General features: G+C 37.5%; 1 protein-coding gene across 1 annotated transcript in view; it reads left to right on the top strand.

The window, feature by feature from the left end:
* PLXDC2 (plexin domain containing 2) overlaps positions 1-19,349 on the top strand; it is a 283,797-nt gene that overhangs the window by 120,595 nt on the left and 143,853 nt on the right. Inside the window, exon 2 of the mRNA XM_059818461.1 lies at positions 7,845-8,056. Coding sequence (XP_059674444.1) covers positions 7,845-8,056 — 212 coding nt within the window. The remainder of the gene's footprint in view (positions 1-7,844; positions 8,057-19,349) is intronic.

The following is a 19,349-nucleotide window of genomic DNA, read 5'->3' as shown; positions in this document are numbered from 1 at the left end:
TTATTGGAAGTGCTACTGGGAATGTGGCTATGAAACCTATTTGTACGGTGTGCAAACTTTAAGTGATGTTAATCATGCTGAATATGGGCAGCTGAAAGTAAAAGTCCGAAAGGAAGAATACCAGCACTGTTCAGTCTATCAGGAAGCACCTTTTTTCTGCTAGTCAGATGAGACTAGGAAAGTCAGGCTTCCCTTCTAAAATGCAAAATTGTGTGCTGGACAGAAGGAGAGGAAAACAACAGGGAAGTATTCCTTTGAGTAGGCTTAAATTTATAACCCTACTAGGAAATATTTAGGGATCTCCAGCTGATAAAAGGTTGAAGGCCAGTGTTAAGAAATGGTTGTATGTATAGCAAGGACCAAACTATGTGAAGAGAAGCTATACTGAAGTTACAGCAGCTGAGACAAGCAACACTTAAGGAGCAATAAAAGTCTTACTTTCCCGTTTTTCAACTGGAGAAACGATTTCAGTTGTACGTTGTACACTGAGTTTAGATAGGTACTAAAAGCATGGTTTTGAATTTTTTCATGCATTCTATGAGGTCCAGCTCTCTGACCTGATCCACCTGAAAGCTCTGGAAAATATCACATCAGTAACAGTACATCTGTGGAGTTTTAAATTAAATCAGAACTACACAATTCTGGCTTTCTGGTTTTTTGTTAATAGGGATGCTGAGTAGTACTCAAATTGAATTTGCCATGGCTGGGTATATAAGCCTATTAGAGCTTCCTCTTTTGGAAGGAAAGGCTAAACCAGGATCAATTCCATCTTCAGTTTCTGCGGTTTCCTTTCAAAGCGATTTTGTCTCCCTGTCTCAGAAAGTGGAGGGTTGCGATAAAGGATTATACTCTGCCTTAGTGTAAACATAATTGTGTTTTTACTGTTCCAAAAGTAATACAAAAGTTCTGCTCCTGTGGGATGCAGATGTGCATGAGACATCCAAGACCCTAGTCAGTGTGAAACGTTATATGCCTTCCACTTCCGTTACTATCAGCATTTCCTAGACTCTTGTCACTGTTTAAACCTCAGTTGTGAAAGCAACTTAAATCCATCTAGATTGTGTGTATAAAAAACTTTAAGCACATCAAATGATAACACATCTTTTTTTTCCTTTTTAAATCTTCTTCTTTCTATAACAGCTTCAAAATCTTGATACTGATTAGGTTTTTGATGATGACTGATATCACTGTTTACTGACCAAATCTCTTTCTCCCTTATTACCCAGCGTCTTCAAGACTGCAAGTCTTCTTTGAGGCACGAGTTGTCTTTTTTTTTTTTGTTCTGCATGTATCCAGTTAGCAATAAAATTAGGTCCTGGTCCCCGAGTGGAAGTGACAGGAAGAGTAGCAAAACAAATCCATAATGCATTATAAAGCTATAATCAGATTGCTTATAAATTCGATGTGGATGTTAAATTATGTGTTTATGGAGAGTATGAGTGAAGCTGGAATTAGACAATATTTCCTCAGTGTTGATGTGTGCTAATCAGAGTTACAGTATTGTTACCAGTGGACTTGGACTCCTGACTTTAACAATACCATTTTTATTTACCAGTATTATTACAGAAATGATTGCAAAATGAAAGTAAATCAGACAATTTAAAAAAAAAAAAAAACACCTAAATCTGCAGCAGTTATAGTTATAATGAAGATAGAGTTCTAGAAGTGTGGTAATATGCTCTTTGGGACCTCTTGTACTGGTGAAAAATAATTATTGAATAGAAAGAGGTTGTGAAGGTAGAAGTCTGAATTCATATTATTGATAAAATGCATGTGTAAGGAAATTACCAGTTATGCTATTTCCCTGCCGTAGTACATATTATCATTAATACTAATTCTGTATTAGACACGAGTCTTAGTAGCTATTTATTGTATAATTGCAAAGAAAACATGCATCAAGATGGTGTTATTATTTTAGACATTGTTTGTTGTTCTGAGTATACAATTCAACAGCAGTAGTTTCAATACTGTGATCGCAATCTGCCATCGTTCAGTATTTTATTATCATTAACCTCTGACTCCCTTTGCAGGCCACACAAATTCTCATCCCCTTGTTTGGTGAAAATAGGATCATCCTAAACATCGTTCTTACACATAATATTAAAATTCTTTTAGCAGCATTAGCCAAGCTTTAAAAAGAAAATGTCAGGGTGTGGCCTTTTGTTGTTTTTAAAATCATGCTCCAAATTGACACAGCTGTTTGTGCTAATTGTCACTGTGGGACAGCTTTTACAAATCATGTTTTTTATGAGTTTGGTAAGAAATTTATCCTATCATTATCATGGATATGTTGAAAGTCAAGCATATCTGTTATTTCTTTCCTAAATTAAGGTCAGAAAGATGGAATTGGTCCTAGTCCCATGAATCAGGTACAGCAGAAAAAGAAGTCTGTGTAGTGTTTAGCTGTTCATAGGCAGAGATAATTTAAACTGGAAATTCTTCTTATGAGAAGTATGATTGATTTTGCTGTGATATTGGGCATTCAGTATATGAGCACTCTACTCGGAGAATCCTTTAAAAGAACATTTATGTTTTGAAGAGTCTATCGCTTCATGGGTCCAGTATTCATATCTTACACTAACATTTGTTGGTTTCTCATCTTTACTAATAAAGTGATCATAGTAGAAATAAAGATTCATGAGACGAGCTACAGAAAGTTACTTAAGTTAAAGGACTATGATGGCATTTTCAGTTCCTTGATGAATAAATTTGATTTTGCTGGCATTTGGGCTGTGGCAGATTTAGAAAGATGATACTATATCTCACAAGCAATCTGTTGAATAGAGGTTTCAATATGTGAGTATTTCTGGGCTTTCGGAAAAAAGTCTTGTTGATTATGGTGCATTTATGAAATTAGCCAAATTGCAGAGTTGGCCTAAATATGTGCAATCATGAAAAGTAATTAACACATGTTTTTCAGAAATGCAGTTTTGAAATTCTGATGTGCTAAAACATTCCACAAACCTGTGTTTGACCTCATGGAAAAGGGGAAAAAAACCCAAAATCAGTTGAGTAAGTGGTAGATGATTTACCTATTTGGCTTTTGTGTTTCAAGATAGGGTTTCTTTCCTCTTTAATTACATTGCTGTCCATAAAATTTTGAACGTTTCTTTTTCTTGTAAAGCGAGAGCTAGATCTTCATTCTAAATAAATCTTTATGCAGACCAGACTTCCCTACTAAATCAGAGCTGTCTTACTTGTCAAGCTCTGCTGTTTCATTTTGGTTTTATTTACTTAGAATTTTTCCCTTTTTGTTTGAGGGCAGACTTGGCAAAGCAGAGAACCTCTGCCCTCACCATACGTCAGGCAGCCTCTTCCCTTTCTGCAAATCTTTCTTGTACAGCCCAATCCGTACTTCCAATCTGTAAAAGCTTCTTGCATAATTCACAATATCGAAGTAGACAAACTTCTCTACATATTCAGTTGTTGTCCACTTTCAGCATTGATTTATGTTGATAAGTGTTAAGCAGTTCTGTGTATTTTTGTAGTACAGGACACTCATCTTCCTGCCAAAAACATCAGACTAGCAGAGCCACCTCAAAAGTCAGGTCCCGAGGTACAAGAAGATACAGGTTTCAGTCATGTGCCCTCCATCAGGTTAGCTTAATACAGTTTACAAGCTTGTTTAGTATTTGTTAAAATGCAAGCTAAGGCAGTCAAAAAGCTCTTATATGGGTACATGTGACTTAGGAAATAGATGCCAAAATCTTTTAAAAGTCTTTTTCCTGTGAGCATGTACACCTGTACAGAAGGAAATTTGAAGTACCTGTCTTAGTAGTGCGCAAAGTGAGTCTGTCTGTAATTTTCACCCTTTCCCCAGTTTCCTCTCTAAATATTCTGCATAGGTCCTTCCAGTTTGTGTGAATGATGCCCCTATTCCCTGAAAGCCTTTGGTGGTAATTTTGATCAATCACATTGGCTACGAGAGGCTGAACTGGCCAACTGCAACAAGTTTCTGAACTTGCCAACAGTCAGTCATTAACTCCAAATCATCTCAGAGCAGTGAAAGCTTTTTATAGATTTGTTTCCCTCACCCCCACTCCACTGCCTTTCTAGCTTTATTCAACACAGAGCTGAAATCTAAAATTTTAACTTAACCCAAGGGGGAAAGGCGCTGCAGATATGACTTTCATTGGTAATTTTATGAAAACTTCAAGGACAAGAGCTGGAAGACCAGACCAAAACACCAGCTTCATTGCATATTCATTGGAAAGTCCTGTAGTCTGTTTTCATTGCTTCCAAAATACTACAGTACAATATCACTTTACAGACCTTCACACTGAGGTATTTGCATGCCAGTGACAGAACTATACATAACACTCTTGTGGTCTGCACATAAAAATATCAGTTGGAAACTGCAGTTCCAATTTTAACTGATTTGAAGGCTTGTTGTAGTTCTGAGTCTCTGTTCACACAGGTTGAACAACTTACTACTCATCTATGTTTGCCAATATTATGATTTTATTATTAATCAGATATTACAGCATTTGGCTGCTTTCCAATTGATTTGAATGACAAGTTCTCCTTCGGTGTTAATTAGGTGCTAGCTCCGATGTCTAAAAGATAAGAGTATAATACTTTGGTACATTTCCTCTAAAATGCCTTTTATGTGATTTATTAAATAGATAGAGATTTCAACCAGAAATATTAAATCATTCTAATTTGTAAAGTATTGGAATTTTAGGTCTCTGAATGCTTTTTCTTCATGAGCTGCCTGCAGTTAGAACTTAAAAATTAATTTATCTGTCCATTATCTGAGAATTTATATATTTCAAATACATTTACATAAAAGGAAAACATCCTGTTCAGCTCAATTTAAAAAAAAATCTCATTGTCACTTTCTCAGCATTAGAGATCTCTTGGGATAAACCAGAGACACCACAGTGGATCAGAGCTGGTCTGAACAAGACCATCGTCTCTCTCTCTCCATCCCCAGTAGCTTAAGAAAAAGGCTTAACAAAGGAGGAAGCCTACAGTAAATTTCTCTATTCCCTGAAAACACATCCAGATTTTATCTCACATTGTATCTTCAGTATCCCCACTCTGCCAGTCCAGGACAATTAACTAGTCTAGTGGTAACACTGGCAGAAGCTTTCACAGATAATAAATAGTGGGAAAAAAAAGACTAGTTTTAAACTGACAACATTATTAGTTCATGCTCTTAATTCTTGCTACTATTAAATTTAGAAAGATATAATGCATTCAGAATACAGTTAGATGATTATAAGACATCCTTATGTCAGTGCAGCTTGTACCTGTAAAATAATATTTACCAGTGTAATGGCAGTAACTATGGTTTAGAATATTTTCTATGTTTCGAGAGGAAAAATCACATAATTAAAACAGTTGAAACAGGATAGAAGTTGTGCACTGACAACATCAAAGATTTGTCTAATGGGGAATGGCCCATGCCAAATTTTGCAGATGCCATGATGCAGGTATACTGTAACAGAAAATTGTGGAGAAAATGTGTAGAATTTCCAAGCTAGTGGAAATACCGGAATGTGCTTATCTCCTCCTTCTCTCCAGCATGATATTATTATTATTATTATTTTAAAAAGCAGTTTATGTTGTAACACCTTAAAGCTTAGAAACCACATTCGTTTCTACTCAGGATGTATGAGAACAAAGTATAATTGTTTTCCTTTACAGATGAGGCTCAGCCGGAGGTGAATAGGATTTAAGACCCTCCCCTAACTTTCGCATTTCTGTTTGCTAATTTCGGTGATTGCCTCAACATGTTGATTGTTGACCATAAAAAGAGTAGGCTGCAGTGGGAGTGCAAAATGATGGTAAATATGCTTTTTGCCTCTCTGAGTGTGGGTTTTGAGCCACAAAGGGCAACCAGGGAAGATGTCTGAGAAGAAGAGAGAGGGGTCCTGCAGACACTGTGACCCCCATCTGTAGGTGTCTAATGCTCCCCGTGCCTCACAGCAGGTGCCGGGGTGTCTTAGTGCCGCAGACCCGGCTGGGGCAGGAGGGCAAACGTTGCCTCCACAGATCGAGCCTCAGGCGTTGCAATTCACAGGCAGTAAGTGCCTATCTGCGATTGTATCTGAGAAGTTTGCTGCGTCTGTCAGCTTTCTGATACCCTTATCCCCATAACACCATGGTGAGTGCCTCCAAGCTGAAGCAGAGAGGGCAGCTTTGAACAGATTTTGATAAGGATCACGGAGGAATAAGTCAGTTCATGTGCTGAGCTGTCCTCTGCATCCGGCAGCTGATTGCCCAATAAAACAGGGAGTGCAGTGGCAATTTGTTGAAGACAAGTGTTCTAAGGCTTTTAAGAAATGCAAGGAAACAGGTTTCAAAAAGCCACCAATTAAAAGAAAAGAAGTCTGATTACTTGGGGTCTGAGGAAAGTTATGGCTCGAGATTGCTTATTTTTCAACGCTAATAAATTCTGATTTCTCCAGGTGACAAAAGCACCTTCAGCTCACATTAATTTCAGCGTGGTTGAGAGCGATCAAGTAGCTTAGGAAATAAGTTTAGTAGATTTTGGTGAATTTGATAGAAAAATGGAATCACACAGAGCCTAAATTGTATTAGGGACTGTTTCTGTACTGTAACTCTTTCTGGTCTGTCAAGAGCAATGTCTGACAGATTCTCCTATATCCGTAACTCCTATACATGTTCCTGCTATGATGCAGTAAAATCTTACTTCTTATTTAAACCTTTGATAGGTAATTTTCTATTTTTCCATCTTTTCTCTACCTAGACAATGTATGTGATGCTTAGTAAGGATCTTGGAAGTGGTGCCTTCCTTTGCTCAGAAGCTTCTGCCAAACAGGAGCAATAGAAATATTTCTACAAATAATTTATTTACCAGTCTATCCTTTCTCTCCATATTTTTCTTTTACTTTGCCATTTCTCTTGAGAGTTCATTTACAAGCTCACAGTTCTGTTTTATGAACAAAAGCCCCTTCTTCCTGGCACATGGAAAGCACAGAGCAGCCCTCTACTTCTCCTTTTAGACCCAAAGACAGTATGAAAAGCATATCTGATTTTTAGGGCAAAGTATGCAAAATTACTCTACCACCTCTTGATGGTGTTAACCCATCAAGACAAAAATTAACAAAAAATACTTTGATTGACTTTTGGATTGGGCAAACTGGAAACTACTGAAGAATTTATGGTTTTGTCTTGGTGATAGTTTTACTAGTGTGAAAAAGTTGAGAATGAGCATGAATAAAGTCCAAAAGGAATATGTAAAACGCACCACCAACTGCTCACCCTTTGCAGGGGACATAGTGGGTGTCTGCAGACTTCACACATCATTTGCATTTATCACTTATACAATGGGGCAGCTTTATTTTTACACTGGAACAGATGTTTATAAGAATTTCATGCCTCTCAATGTTTATTTAGCTGCCTTTCACCATGGCTTCCAAACTCTTTCTACATAAAATCAGTAGCAAAAGCTAAGTGTGTACTAGTGTTTCTCTGCCTCTTCTACTTTTGTTTTGTTAGATCATTAACTGGTTTTTTTTCTTAGATTTATTTTATTTTGACAAGTGACCCCTATGGGGAGGTAAGTACCAAAGTTACAAAAGTTACAGGGAAAACTATTCCCAGACATAAAATAAGCCAGAAAATAAAACATTTGGGATGTTTAGAGTAGTCTACAAAACTTAGGCCATATCCTTGAATTTTGTAGTATAATATGCTATCTCTTCTTTTAAACTCTTATGCTGTTGTAGAAACTTTATCAGAGATATAATTGGCTATGCCATAGACTGGTTCAAAACATTTATTAAAAGATTACTATTCTTAGTTTTTCAATTATGATTAGTAAACCAATGTTCCACTCACTTATTATCCTGTTCTTTTTTTTTGTCAAACAGGCGTGTTTTATGAAGTTGTTCAGAGCTTCCCCCGAGTGGAGGAAAATGTGCGAGTGGATTCACGTGTAAACAGCCACAGGTGGAGAAGGCACTCAGAGTCTCTCAAATCAGTTGACACCAACAGAGCTAGCATGGGGCAGGATTCCTCTGAGCCAGGGGGGTTCACAGACCTGCTGCTTGAAGAGGGACATGACAACACCACCCAGATTGAGGTAGAAATTAATTTCATCTATTTTTTTATTCAATTTGTTATCTTTGATTGGGGGTAATTAAAAAATGAAGACATTCAGTGTAGTCAAACATTGATAGGGGAAGAGAACCTCATGGTCTTTGTATTTGTGACCCTGTCAGCACATGGAAGCCAGCTTTTTCCCCTGCCCTGGGGCTGGAGCCTGTCCTGTCTGACTTTTGAATATAGTCTCTTGAGGATGTCCATGTCTCTGCTGGAAAACAATTATAAGAAGTCCCATGTTGTAGCAGTTCTTGCTGGAGAACTGGAAAATGTAGTATTTAAAAAAAAAAAATAAATAATTATTTCCTAAAAGTTTGGGTAAACACCTCCGTTTGTGAGATTTTGCCTGGTCTTTGTGGAGAGTGATATCCAGACATGAAGGGGAAAAGGCCCTACAGAAATAAGAAATTGGAAAAAATTCCAGGTTGGTCATTAAAAGAATTTGCCCATGCTATTTGATTGTTGATCTTCTAAAGAAGAATAACATAGATCAAATCCATCTAAATTAAATCTTGGGACATCAGATCCATCTAAATGAAATCTTGGGACATTCTCCCTCTGTTTCATGGTTTCATTCAACCTCTGATTGCTTGTTTAAAAAACTTTAACTGCCAGATTGCCCTCATATGGACATAACATAAATCCAAGTGAGCACCAGTTCTGTCTTTAAAGCTGCTCTCAGTTTCAAGGAGTGTAGGGAGAGCAGAAATTGACCATAAGACTATGTTGTGATTGATTGGTGCAAAATGTCTCTGCCTATGATGATTTGTGGGAATTCTGCTATTTTATCTTAGTGGTTCTACATAAACACACTGGCTGAAATGATTTTGTCTTTATACACAGATAGCAAATGTTATTATAATTATTGTATTTTTACTGATTTTTTTTAAAAAAAGTATTAGGTTTGGGGGTTTCTTATTAATCTACATCCTATTTTTCAATAAAATACAGCTTGGAATAAGCTACGCTTAACATTTTCAGCCTTTATATTCTACTTCCAAAGCAACGGTGCTATTTAATTTTCAGTTCTGGGGAGCTCACTCTCAGACAAACAAAACAGCTTTCAGACTTTGGGTTGTTATCTTACTCAATAACAAAAGCAAAGCAATATAAAACCCATCTGTAGAGACAATGGTGTCTTTACAGCATGAGTCAAAAAACAATAATGCTTTCTGAGAGGTGTGTTTTGTGTTTGTTGGTTTTTAAGCTTCTCAGTTTGCACAGTGCTAATTTTGTTTCCTCTTGCATAAACATGGGAGTTGCTAGTTAGTAAATTATATTTTTGAATTGCATGTTGATTTTATGATTTGTTTTTTGCCCCCTGTAATCCTCGTCTGGCCATACTTGTAGCAGTTCACTCAGGCATGACACAGATCTATCCTTCTTCTAATTCTTTTAGCAGGTGAAGTGGAAGATGTCTCAAAAACAGGAAAGTTCATGTAGCTGATATTTCCATGGTCATGTAGCTGATATTTCCATGGTTTACCAGTAGATCCCCATGCAGTGTCTCCATTCAGTTGGGTTCCAAGCTCTTATGAAGCAAAATGGGTCAGAGCTCCCCTTCTAACATTCATATATGGCAATATTCAGGGAAAAAATGAATGCCTGCAAATGGACCTATGTAGAATGGTATATTTCCAGGGCCATCTTTCCTGACAGGTTAATGGCATTATAGTGTCTTAACCTCAAAAGTACATCACCCTTACTGAGTTTATTAAATTCAGGTTCTGTGTTCTGTCGCAGCCCTCTTTTTCTAAAGCCTTCCCAGCACAATAAGATAACTGAGTTGTGGTTTTACACATTATCGGATTCCGTTGTAAATCCCTACTACAACACACAGGCATTTAAAAAAAAAAAAACCCTGATGCCCAGCTTTGTAGAGGAGGTAAAGTGTACAACAAATATTCACAGCGGAAGAATCCATATGTCGCAAAGTCTTCTGCAGCTTTGGAGCATATTGGTAGTGCTGGAGAGCATATTGATTTTTGAAACCCTCCTTCTGTGTGTGTTGTAGTTCTTGCTAAAGAAAATCCAGAGAATGAGTACTACCTGCCACTCATATTTAATGACACTACAGAACTACAATGTCCCTCCATCACAGATACTGTTTCTCTCTAAAGTATTTGCTTGAGCTTGCCATGCAAATGTGGGAGACTTCTTCTACTGGGAGGTTAACATATCTTTAATTTTCACTTGAAATTGTTTTCTGTTCTTTATAATGATGAGTTTACTTTCTATCCACCTTCAAAAAATGAAACCAAAACAAACACCTCCACCCCCCCACCCCACCCCAAAACAAACCAAAAAACCAACCAAGGACAAAAGGGAAGGCAGTATGCAGAAATTTATGCACACTGTTCAAGAATAACTCCAAATGTTTCCTGTGTTATCAAATCTACACAGTCATAATGTGGAAAATAATGAAATCAACCTGTGTGGAGCATAGCTTAGTTTCATTGGCTTTTTTTGATATTTTAAGGTAATGAGACTTTTCATTTATATTTTTCCATTGGAGTTACTGGGAGTTGTTCTGTAACTTCACAGCAGCACCGTCCTGGGTCTCCCATCGGCCCTAATCCATAGGCTGTTTTAAGATCAAATTGAGTGGAAGATGGAGTTCAGGCCTTCATGAACAGCTATAGAAAGTACATTGTAAATCAGTTTATCACATCTTTGCAGTGGCCAGGGTGGACCTGCTCCTATATGTAGGAAAGATGATAATGGCCAGATTCTCTTTAGAGATGCTATTTCTCTGGTCCAAGAGTTGGAGCAGTGCAGCTGCTGGGGACTCCAGGCCATTTGCTGTCTCTCTTCACAGCTCTATTTTACCTCCTCCATTTGTTTGGCACTGTGATTCAGAGCAGAACTCATGCAAAATGATGGACATATTCAGATGCTTTTTTGAATAAAGATGTTCTCTTGAACCGGACTCTCCGAAAGTTGAACTGCATTGCAGAGACTAGCAGAAGCAGTGGCTATAGCCATTTGATGCGCAGGACCTTCAGAAATGAGCAGGGCCTTCGGAAGAAGGCAAGACCTCCAAGTCCCATTGCATTGCTGGAGAGTAGGAATTTTGTGGTCCACAGGTGCAGTGTTGTGGCAGCACAGACCTGCAAAACTGGAGATGCTAAGCAAAAGGCAAAGGACAGGAAGAACAGGTTTCTGCTGCAAGCCAGATTTTCTATGCATATAGCACTTGTGGTCTTTCTGAAGAGCTGATAGCAAGCTAGAGATTGTAGGGTAAAATCAATGTAAAACAAATGCTTGTCATAAACACTTTATACAACAGTATGACAATTTTGAAAATATTCCTCTTTTCTCCTAGTTTAGTAGGGTTATTATAATGTGCCAATTAGGGACTAGAATGTTGTAAATACAAAAAGGTTCCTAAGGGTGGAGGTTGGTCCCATTTGCTTTATTTGCCATTGGTACTTAGAGCCCAGATACAGAGGAGGGAGAACATACAAGTCTCTGGGTCCATACTCCTTAAGTGGTTTATTAAGATTTCATTCCCACTGCATAAGATAGCCAGAGACTGTGAGCAAGCTCTGAAGAGGAACAGGTGTAAAAAGGGTGAGATCCTATCTTGTACAGATTGGCACACATGTTACAGTCCTAGAGAAATCCCCAAAGCAGATAGCCTTGGGACAGGTGGAGAAATAGTTTTGTCAGCAGTCCAAATTAACTGCAAGGTCAACTGCAAAAAGACAGTAGTGATGCAGTGCAACCGAATTGACTTGTTGGTTTCATGGCACATGAAAGCATCAAAGTCTCCCTTTGAAGACAGGAGCATCCATGGCTAAGACATATCTTGGAGAAACTTCAAGAGATAACTTTTTTCTTTTTTTTTTTTTTTTTAAAGACCTATTATGAGTATAGTCTAACTCTTTATGTTCTTTTTATGGTTTTCTCTGTAGTTTGGCTTTCCATTTAGTGATTAAGGATTTAACCTTTTGCCTTCCTAGTGGGGGTTTCCTATCCTAAAAGATGGTTAGTTCATAGAACTTGAAATTTTTCTTCCCAAGGATCACAAAGCCAAATTTTAAAGTTTTCTGCCTGGAATACCTTTGGGGCTGTCAGAAGCTAGAGGAGTGTTTTTGGAGTTTGGAAGCATCAGAATTGCATCCCATATGCACTAACTAACCAGTGATCAGGACTGGCCAGTGGAAAGGCAGCCTCCACAGTCCTGTGGGTGCCAGTCTGAGAGGGAAAATGCACACCGCACTATAGTTACAGGGATGTCAGACAGGGGCATATTTGAGAAAGCAGATGGGACATTCAAAATTGAAATGCCATTTATATCAACAATTCTTCCTTCTAGAGTGTTCATTTCTTAAATTTCTGGGATTTCACAAACATAATTTCAAGTCTAGCTTTCCTTTTTTTTCTTCTTTTTTTTTTCTTTTTTCCTCCCTCCCATCTGTCTTGGGAGTCTTCATTCCAGTCTTGGGGGTTGGGGTTGGTTTTTGTTTTTTTGTTTGTTGAGTAATCTAGTGCTTTTGTTTGTTTGACATTCACAAGTGCCTTTTATTTAGAATAAATAGAGCCTAGGAAATGCAATGTGTAGGGTGAAATTTGTTGCTGCAAACACTGCAAGTCCTTGAAAAAGCAATAAGCGTGAAAATACATCTTAATGAATATGTCTAGTTTGGCATGTCTTCTTTCAAGCAAGGAGAAAAATGAGATAAATATACTACCTTTCTTCACATACTCTCATAAAAGAAATGTATGGTCTATAATAACTCACTGTTACTAAGTAAATGACTTTACATGTATTAATACTGTTAAAAACCCCTCAGATTCATGGTCATGGTATGACCGACCCTTCTGTTGATACCTGAAGCACTGTAGCAGTTAAGGTAATGAAGGCGGGTAGCAGAGATTCTTGTTGCCTGTTGCTCTTTTGCATTTACTGGAAACTGATCCCCGAAATGCATTTAGTACGGATATTGGGTCCCCAGTATCTACCGCTGAGGTATGCACAAATGCATTCCTGTTTTGCCACAGCACTTGCTAATGTAGGCATGACCACTGAGCACTGGAAAAGGCTTAATGCGTTAATATATAATCGTACGTTACACAGATGTTGTGTAATAACTTTTCCACAGTTTGAAATGTGCGTAATTTTTCAAGTGTTATTTTGTGATTATGGCTATGTAGAGCTCTGTACAGAGGTGATTCTCCTTTTGTATTTATAATTTTTGTCTCTTTATTCCAGATCTTCTCTAAAGCAGCTCCAGCTGCAGGCTTTATTTCTAAGCAACTTGCTTGGTCCTTTGCTTCACCATTCTCTGTCCCTGATCCTTGTGACTGCTTAACCCCCAGTGAACAGTACAACACTGAAAAGTAAAATACAGAGAAATTGAAATGGAGCAGTCGCTAATATATAGCTTGCATTGGCATTAGCAGAAGATGACAAACTTGGCAAAATAACTTTGGGACAAGTAAACTACTTTTGAATTTGTTGCCGTTGTATAGAGATGCTACATTGAAACAAGAGTCTTTCACAAACTTCTAATATCAAAAAGAAATCCAGCAATAAAATAATAAATTAAATCATAGTCAGGCTTGAGCTGAGTGCAGCCATGCTAACAGTAAGGTTTTATTGCTTTGCACCATGAAAAGAGTGAGAAAAACAAAATTTTTCATGTAAAGTCTTAGAACAGAATGAATGATTTCAACTGTATGACAGGAAAAGATTCAATTCCAGGTAAGAAACAGCCTGTTGAGCATGCTAAGTCAAATCAAACTTGACTGTATCTTACTTTCTCCACTCCTCCCTACATAGTACTTGTGAGCATAGAAAATTGTGGCTATTTCAGTGCAAAACAAATTTATTTTTTAGGCAGTGAAGTGATTCATTTATTCCTGTGGAGCTCACTGATATCTCCTGCTGTGTATTGCTTTTAACAAAAACAGAGTTGTTGCTACCTGAAGACACCCTTCTTTCTTTTTCTCTCCTTTCTTTAGTTTCCCTAGATGTTGTTTGAAATGTAATTTTTAGCAATTCCTGTAGTTTAGACCTGGAAAGTGTCTTGCCCCTATCAGAACACCACCGGTGGATTTCCTACTGGCAACAATCTTTTGCTGAATTTCGCATTTTCTCCCAGAGTTTCTGCCCAGAAGAAGTCTTCTACCTTATCAGTCCCAGTCATTCATGGAAGTGAAGATGTCTGATTCTGACTGGCAAAAACAACAGAAGGGATTGAGTTTTACAGCCCTTGGGATTTCAGAGCAATTACTCTCAGCTGTAGACAGCAGTGTCAGTGTGCCCACTGCTGTGTTCTTACTGCAAGTCTGAGCAAGGAAAAAAAATAATGGTTAAGACTAAATTTCACTCAGCTGGACAAATGATAAGGCAGTCCTGCGATTACTGCTCTAATGCACAGTATTAAAAGTGGAAAAATTTGTCCATGCATAATTGAAGCCTCAAAACTAAACAATATCATAGTTGCATATTGAGCTGTCAGTTTGGCCAAGCCTGCCTCTTTTTTGTTCCTTTTTTTTTTCTTTTCTTTTTTTTTTCCCCATCCCAATGCTTTAATGCCAGTTGCATCTGAAGGACTTAGAAATAGAGCAGTGTTACTAACACTGTATTCTGAAACCACAGTCCCTCCAAGTTACTGAGAATAATGTTTTGTATTTAAGAAAATACCCTTATTATCATATAAGTTTAATGAGTATTTCTGTTCTCTTTCCTTATCCCAAGCTATGAGAGAGACATGCTTTACTTCTAAAGTCTGTTTTCTGACTTGCCATCTCTTAGAGCCTTTAATTATATGTGTAGAGTTGTTGGCTTGTTTAGCTTTTGAACTTATAGTTCAAATATTTTGCTTAAATAGTGTTTATATCTTCCTTTCCCTTTCAGTGATCCTCAGCAATGCAAGAGTGAATTCCACGGACAATATTTTATATACTCATTCAGTGTAATAAAATCAGGGATGCTATTGATCTCTGCAACATGACAGAATTCTTTTTTAACGCATAGTCACATTTTAATGTGGATTATAAAGTATCAAAGTAATGTATATTCAGTACGAAGGCTTAACCAGATTTCAGGTTTTTAACTTTTATTTGAATTAAAGCATTTGACATATAACGGAGGAGGAATAAAGCTTTGCAGAACACAGATTTGTCACTGGAGTTGGCTGATTCTTTGTGTAGCATTTGGGCTCCTCCTGTAGGCTTGCAAATATTTTTCTCAGTCTTTGATTAATCTTTGGTCATTTAGTATAAATGAAGCTTACTGACATTTTCAGGGCTAAAGCTACTGTGAATAAAAAAATGTGTTTTTACAGTTGAAGGTGGTGTTACGTCAGGTTCTCTGCCATTCCAGACACTATCTTACATTGCCTTAGACCATTTCCTGTTCAGTTGTATTTAAAACAAAGTTGTCTTGCTGAGTTTAAGGCAGTGTATCTTAAGCCCAGAAGTCTCTCTTTGGATGTGTGCTGTTCATGGCGCTGTTGTTTCCGTAATGTTCTAGAGGATTAAAAAGTGTCCTGTATGATTCCTCTCTACTGCACATCATTAAACTGTAAAAGCTCTGGAGCTCATTGACACTAAATGTTGCGGATGCCAAAATTTACAAAATTAAACAAATTCATGGGATAGAAATTTTTCAAGGATTATTAAACACAAAGGGAGTTCCTGAAGAGCAGATCACTGGAACCTAGGAAAAATGGGGAATTACTACTGTTTGCCCAGGCCCTTTACTCTTCCTGGGCATACTTCCCAGTCAGTTCTGGGGGCTGAACTAAAAGGATGTTTGGCCTAAGAGACTATAGCTGTTCTTGTGCTCTTATTGGTATCCACTCACTAAATTACGTTAAATGTCATATTATTGTTTTCATAGTTAGAAGCTTGAAAGTTACAACAGAGATTTAGGAGGTACTGGAGGAACAGTCTTGGGATATGCTGGAGTAGCACTGAAACCATCCTGGATATATCTTTTGCTTTTGTATGCAGCAGAATATTTAGATGTAATATTTTTGTTGTAAGAGAGCTAAAATTTGCTGTTAAATGATATGGTAATTGAAGGCTAAGATGTATAGGATTTTCTTGCAGTGTTTCTAAACAACTTTTATTACACTCTTTTCTGAAAAGGTTGCTATTGCTGTTTTAAAATGTTTTTATTCACACTTTTCAAGAGTTTATTTTAGAAAATTACCTTGTTACTTTGGAGATGATGGAGAATGTAATTTATTTTCCAAAAAATGAAGTTTCCTTTTTTTCAAACTGAGTCAAGGGAATAAATGTTCCTTGCTTCTTCATGTGATGTTAGGGAAAGTATTTGAACTTTCTCAAAAAAAAAGCTGCTTCAGATGACATCCTAAGTCAAATTAAAATTTCTGTAAATTATTGCTAAATCCAGTATTTAACTGGTTATTTTTAATAGCTATAAAGAAGAGCTAGAAAGTGAATTAATCTTGAAGCAGCACAGGTGACACATGAAACATCCTAGTCCTCTACTCTTACTAAATCACACCAAACAGTATGTCACTTTACTCACTTTTTTCCCACTTGTCCAGCTGAGTTTTCCACCAGTGATGTCTCATGTTCTAGCTGGCCAGCACACTGATATATCACTGTCTTGTTTTCTTTCAGGCTTTCAGTTGCAAAATTGTAAACTAGACAAAAGCCTTATATATCTTTTTGTATTGAATTTATTAATTGCTTGCTTAAGGTAATCATGACACTTGCACTGGGTCTTGCTACAGTCTTCAGCTGGACTTAATTCTGGACTGAATTCATTACCAGCTCTGCAAGAAGAGTTGTAGCAATGAGCCTGTCAACATTTCCATTATTGTCAATCTAAACTCAAGGGGTGATGGTTCTACTAATAACTCAGATATAGCTGAAAAGGAAAAAGGCGAAGACTGGAGGTGAGATTCATTCTCTATGTCTTTTAAACTGGGGGGGGGCAGAAATTAAAAGCAAGTCTACCAACTCCTAAGTAAGGGAATTCACAGTTCTCCGTCGTAATCCTGAATTCATTTTCACATGTTTAGCTATGTTGGCACACAAGGCATTTAATTTAACATGCTGATGATAACGAATTTTTATAGCAAGGAAGCAGACCAGGGATTCAGAATTTAATGGAATCTGCCTTTGAATTTTCTTGATGATAATATTTTACATTTCCATATCCCTCTTCATGTCCAAGTTTGTAAAGCTCATTACAATTATCCCAGAATCGCTGAATTCATGACTGAAAAGAGCTATGAGAGGTATCAACAACAGACCTTGTAACTTTCTCTCTGAATTATTTCAGTCATACATGCCTCAGCCCTTGCTTGCAGAAGCTGGCTGAAAATAGATTCAGCTGGTGAAAGCTGAGTATTAGTGTGGCCATAAAGACTGGGAAGGTCTCCCCTTTCCAGCCACTTTCTGACCCTCTTCATCATGTTCACCCTGGAGTGCCCTCATGAGGGAGACTTGTATCGATCCAGTCATGCAAAAAGCAGAGGATAATGCTCATTTCAACCCATGAAAAACAAAAAGCCCTAGCTAATTTAACAGCACACAGCAAATTGTACATAGCTGGTTTGGAGCAGGGAGTGAGGGTGAATATATTACTGAGTTGTTAGTGTGGGAGAATTTGGGTAGGTAAGTAAAAAGTTGTTACACTAAGACACAAAATTCCAGTTTGGATAACACCAATGCTTAGGGATAGATTTTCAAAGCTATAGGAGTCCTGCTGACATTGATGGATTACTCCGTGCCACTCTGAAAATCTTTCATGTTTTTGTAATATGGGAGAGTCAATTATCTGTTATCCCAAAACAGTAACAATTTGGCATGTAAGCAGATGGGTACATTGTTTCAGATTTGGTCAGAGACTTCCTTTGACTGTGTGTAAAATTAGTAATTATAACTTGAGAGCGTTCAGCATCTATCAGATAGTCAATGGCCTGTCTTCATTGTGATTGCATGAGTTATACAGACTTCTCAAAGAGAGTAACAAATGGAGCCAAAGCTCAAAATTTATATCAAGAGGGGGATTAAGAAAGTTCCATTTGTAAAATGTGCATTTGTCCTTCCCAAAATGCCAACTACATGCTATCAACTGCTGAAGAAATGCTGATGAAACGCTTGTAATAGCTGTAGTATTTCATACACAGAACAGAAATTAATAAGTAATGAAAATAACAGAATTTTTTTGTTTTGTTTACTTTATTCTGTAACACTGGTAAGCATTCATGTGCAGCATGTCTAGCTTTTCACAGACCATCAGGAAGAAAACAGTATATTTATTTCTAGAACACAAAATCGGCAATGGAGATTTTGGAGAGTCTGCAACAAATTGCAGTGTGAATAATGGGGAGAAAAACAAAAAGAACAGCAAAGTTTCACATATTCACCAGACTTTTTAGCAGCACAACATTTAACAGAAGAGATGTGACAGGGTTACTGGAGGTTTGCTTCATGCATTTGTATCAAGCTGCATGACTTCGAGTTCCATTAAAATTTTTAAATAAATGAAAGCATCACTCTCTTAAAGTATTCTTTCTGTAGCCTTAGCAACAAAAGAAGTAGGAAGGGGGAGAAACTGTAGATGGAAATCCTATCTGTCTGATGCCATACTGGCGGAGCAGTAAAATGCCATGAGGGATAAAATGCCATGATCTCTCGGAGATATTCCCCTTTTGCTCCAGTACTGACAGCAAAACAAGCAGCTTTCTCAGGTTCTTTCTGCCCTAGGCAAAGTGTGGGTGCCTCTTTCTTGGTGTATGACAGGAAAAGTGCCTTCCAGTGCTAAAACAGGCATAATCTGGCTCCAAATTGCTACTGCTGAGTTTAGCCACATCCAGGAATGGGCCAACAACATGGCTTCCACACGTCAGCAGCCTGGTGGGTGCTCATTTGGGGGATATAACTGACTGGCTGGCACAGTGGCTTAGAGCAAGTTTGGTGAGGATGTTTGAGATATCTTCCTTCCATAGTTATAAGCAAGTGCCACAAATGTCCCTATTTGTTTAGAAAACAAAACCCCAATTCTTACAGTTGTACAATTGATGACTCTGTGCTTGAATGAAATAGCAACTTATTTCTGAGAATTTTCATTCTGTTGAAAAAGTAATTCATGTGCTCTACAGCTGGACTACAGTTACATTAAAGTAAGTAAGAAAAGGGTTTAAGGTTGGGGTGGGTTTTTTTCAATAAAAATGGAAATAGAACATTTGATGCTGTCATTTAGTCATTAACAGTGTATAAATGTTGACTTCCTTATATTAGTATTATCTTCGTGGTACATGTCAGGCATATTACTC

The sequence above is a fragment of the Gavia stellata genome, chromosome 6 (assembly GCF_030936135.1).
Source record: "Gavia stellata isolate bGavSte3 chromosome 6, bGavSte3.hap2, whole genome shotgun sequence".
Classification (NCBI taxonomy): Eukaryota; Metazoa; Chordata; class Aves; order Gaviiformes; family Gaviidae; genus Gavia; species Gavia stellata.
The sequence above is the reverse complement of the archived record's forward strand: the minus strand, read 5'-3'. Positions and strand labels throughout refer to the sequence as shown.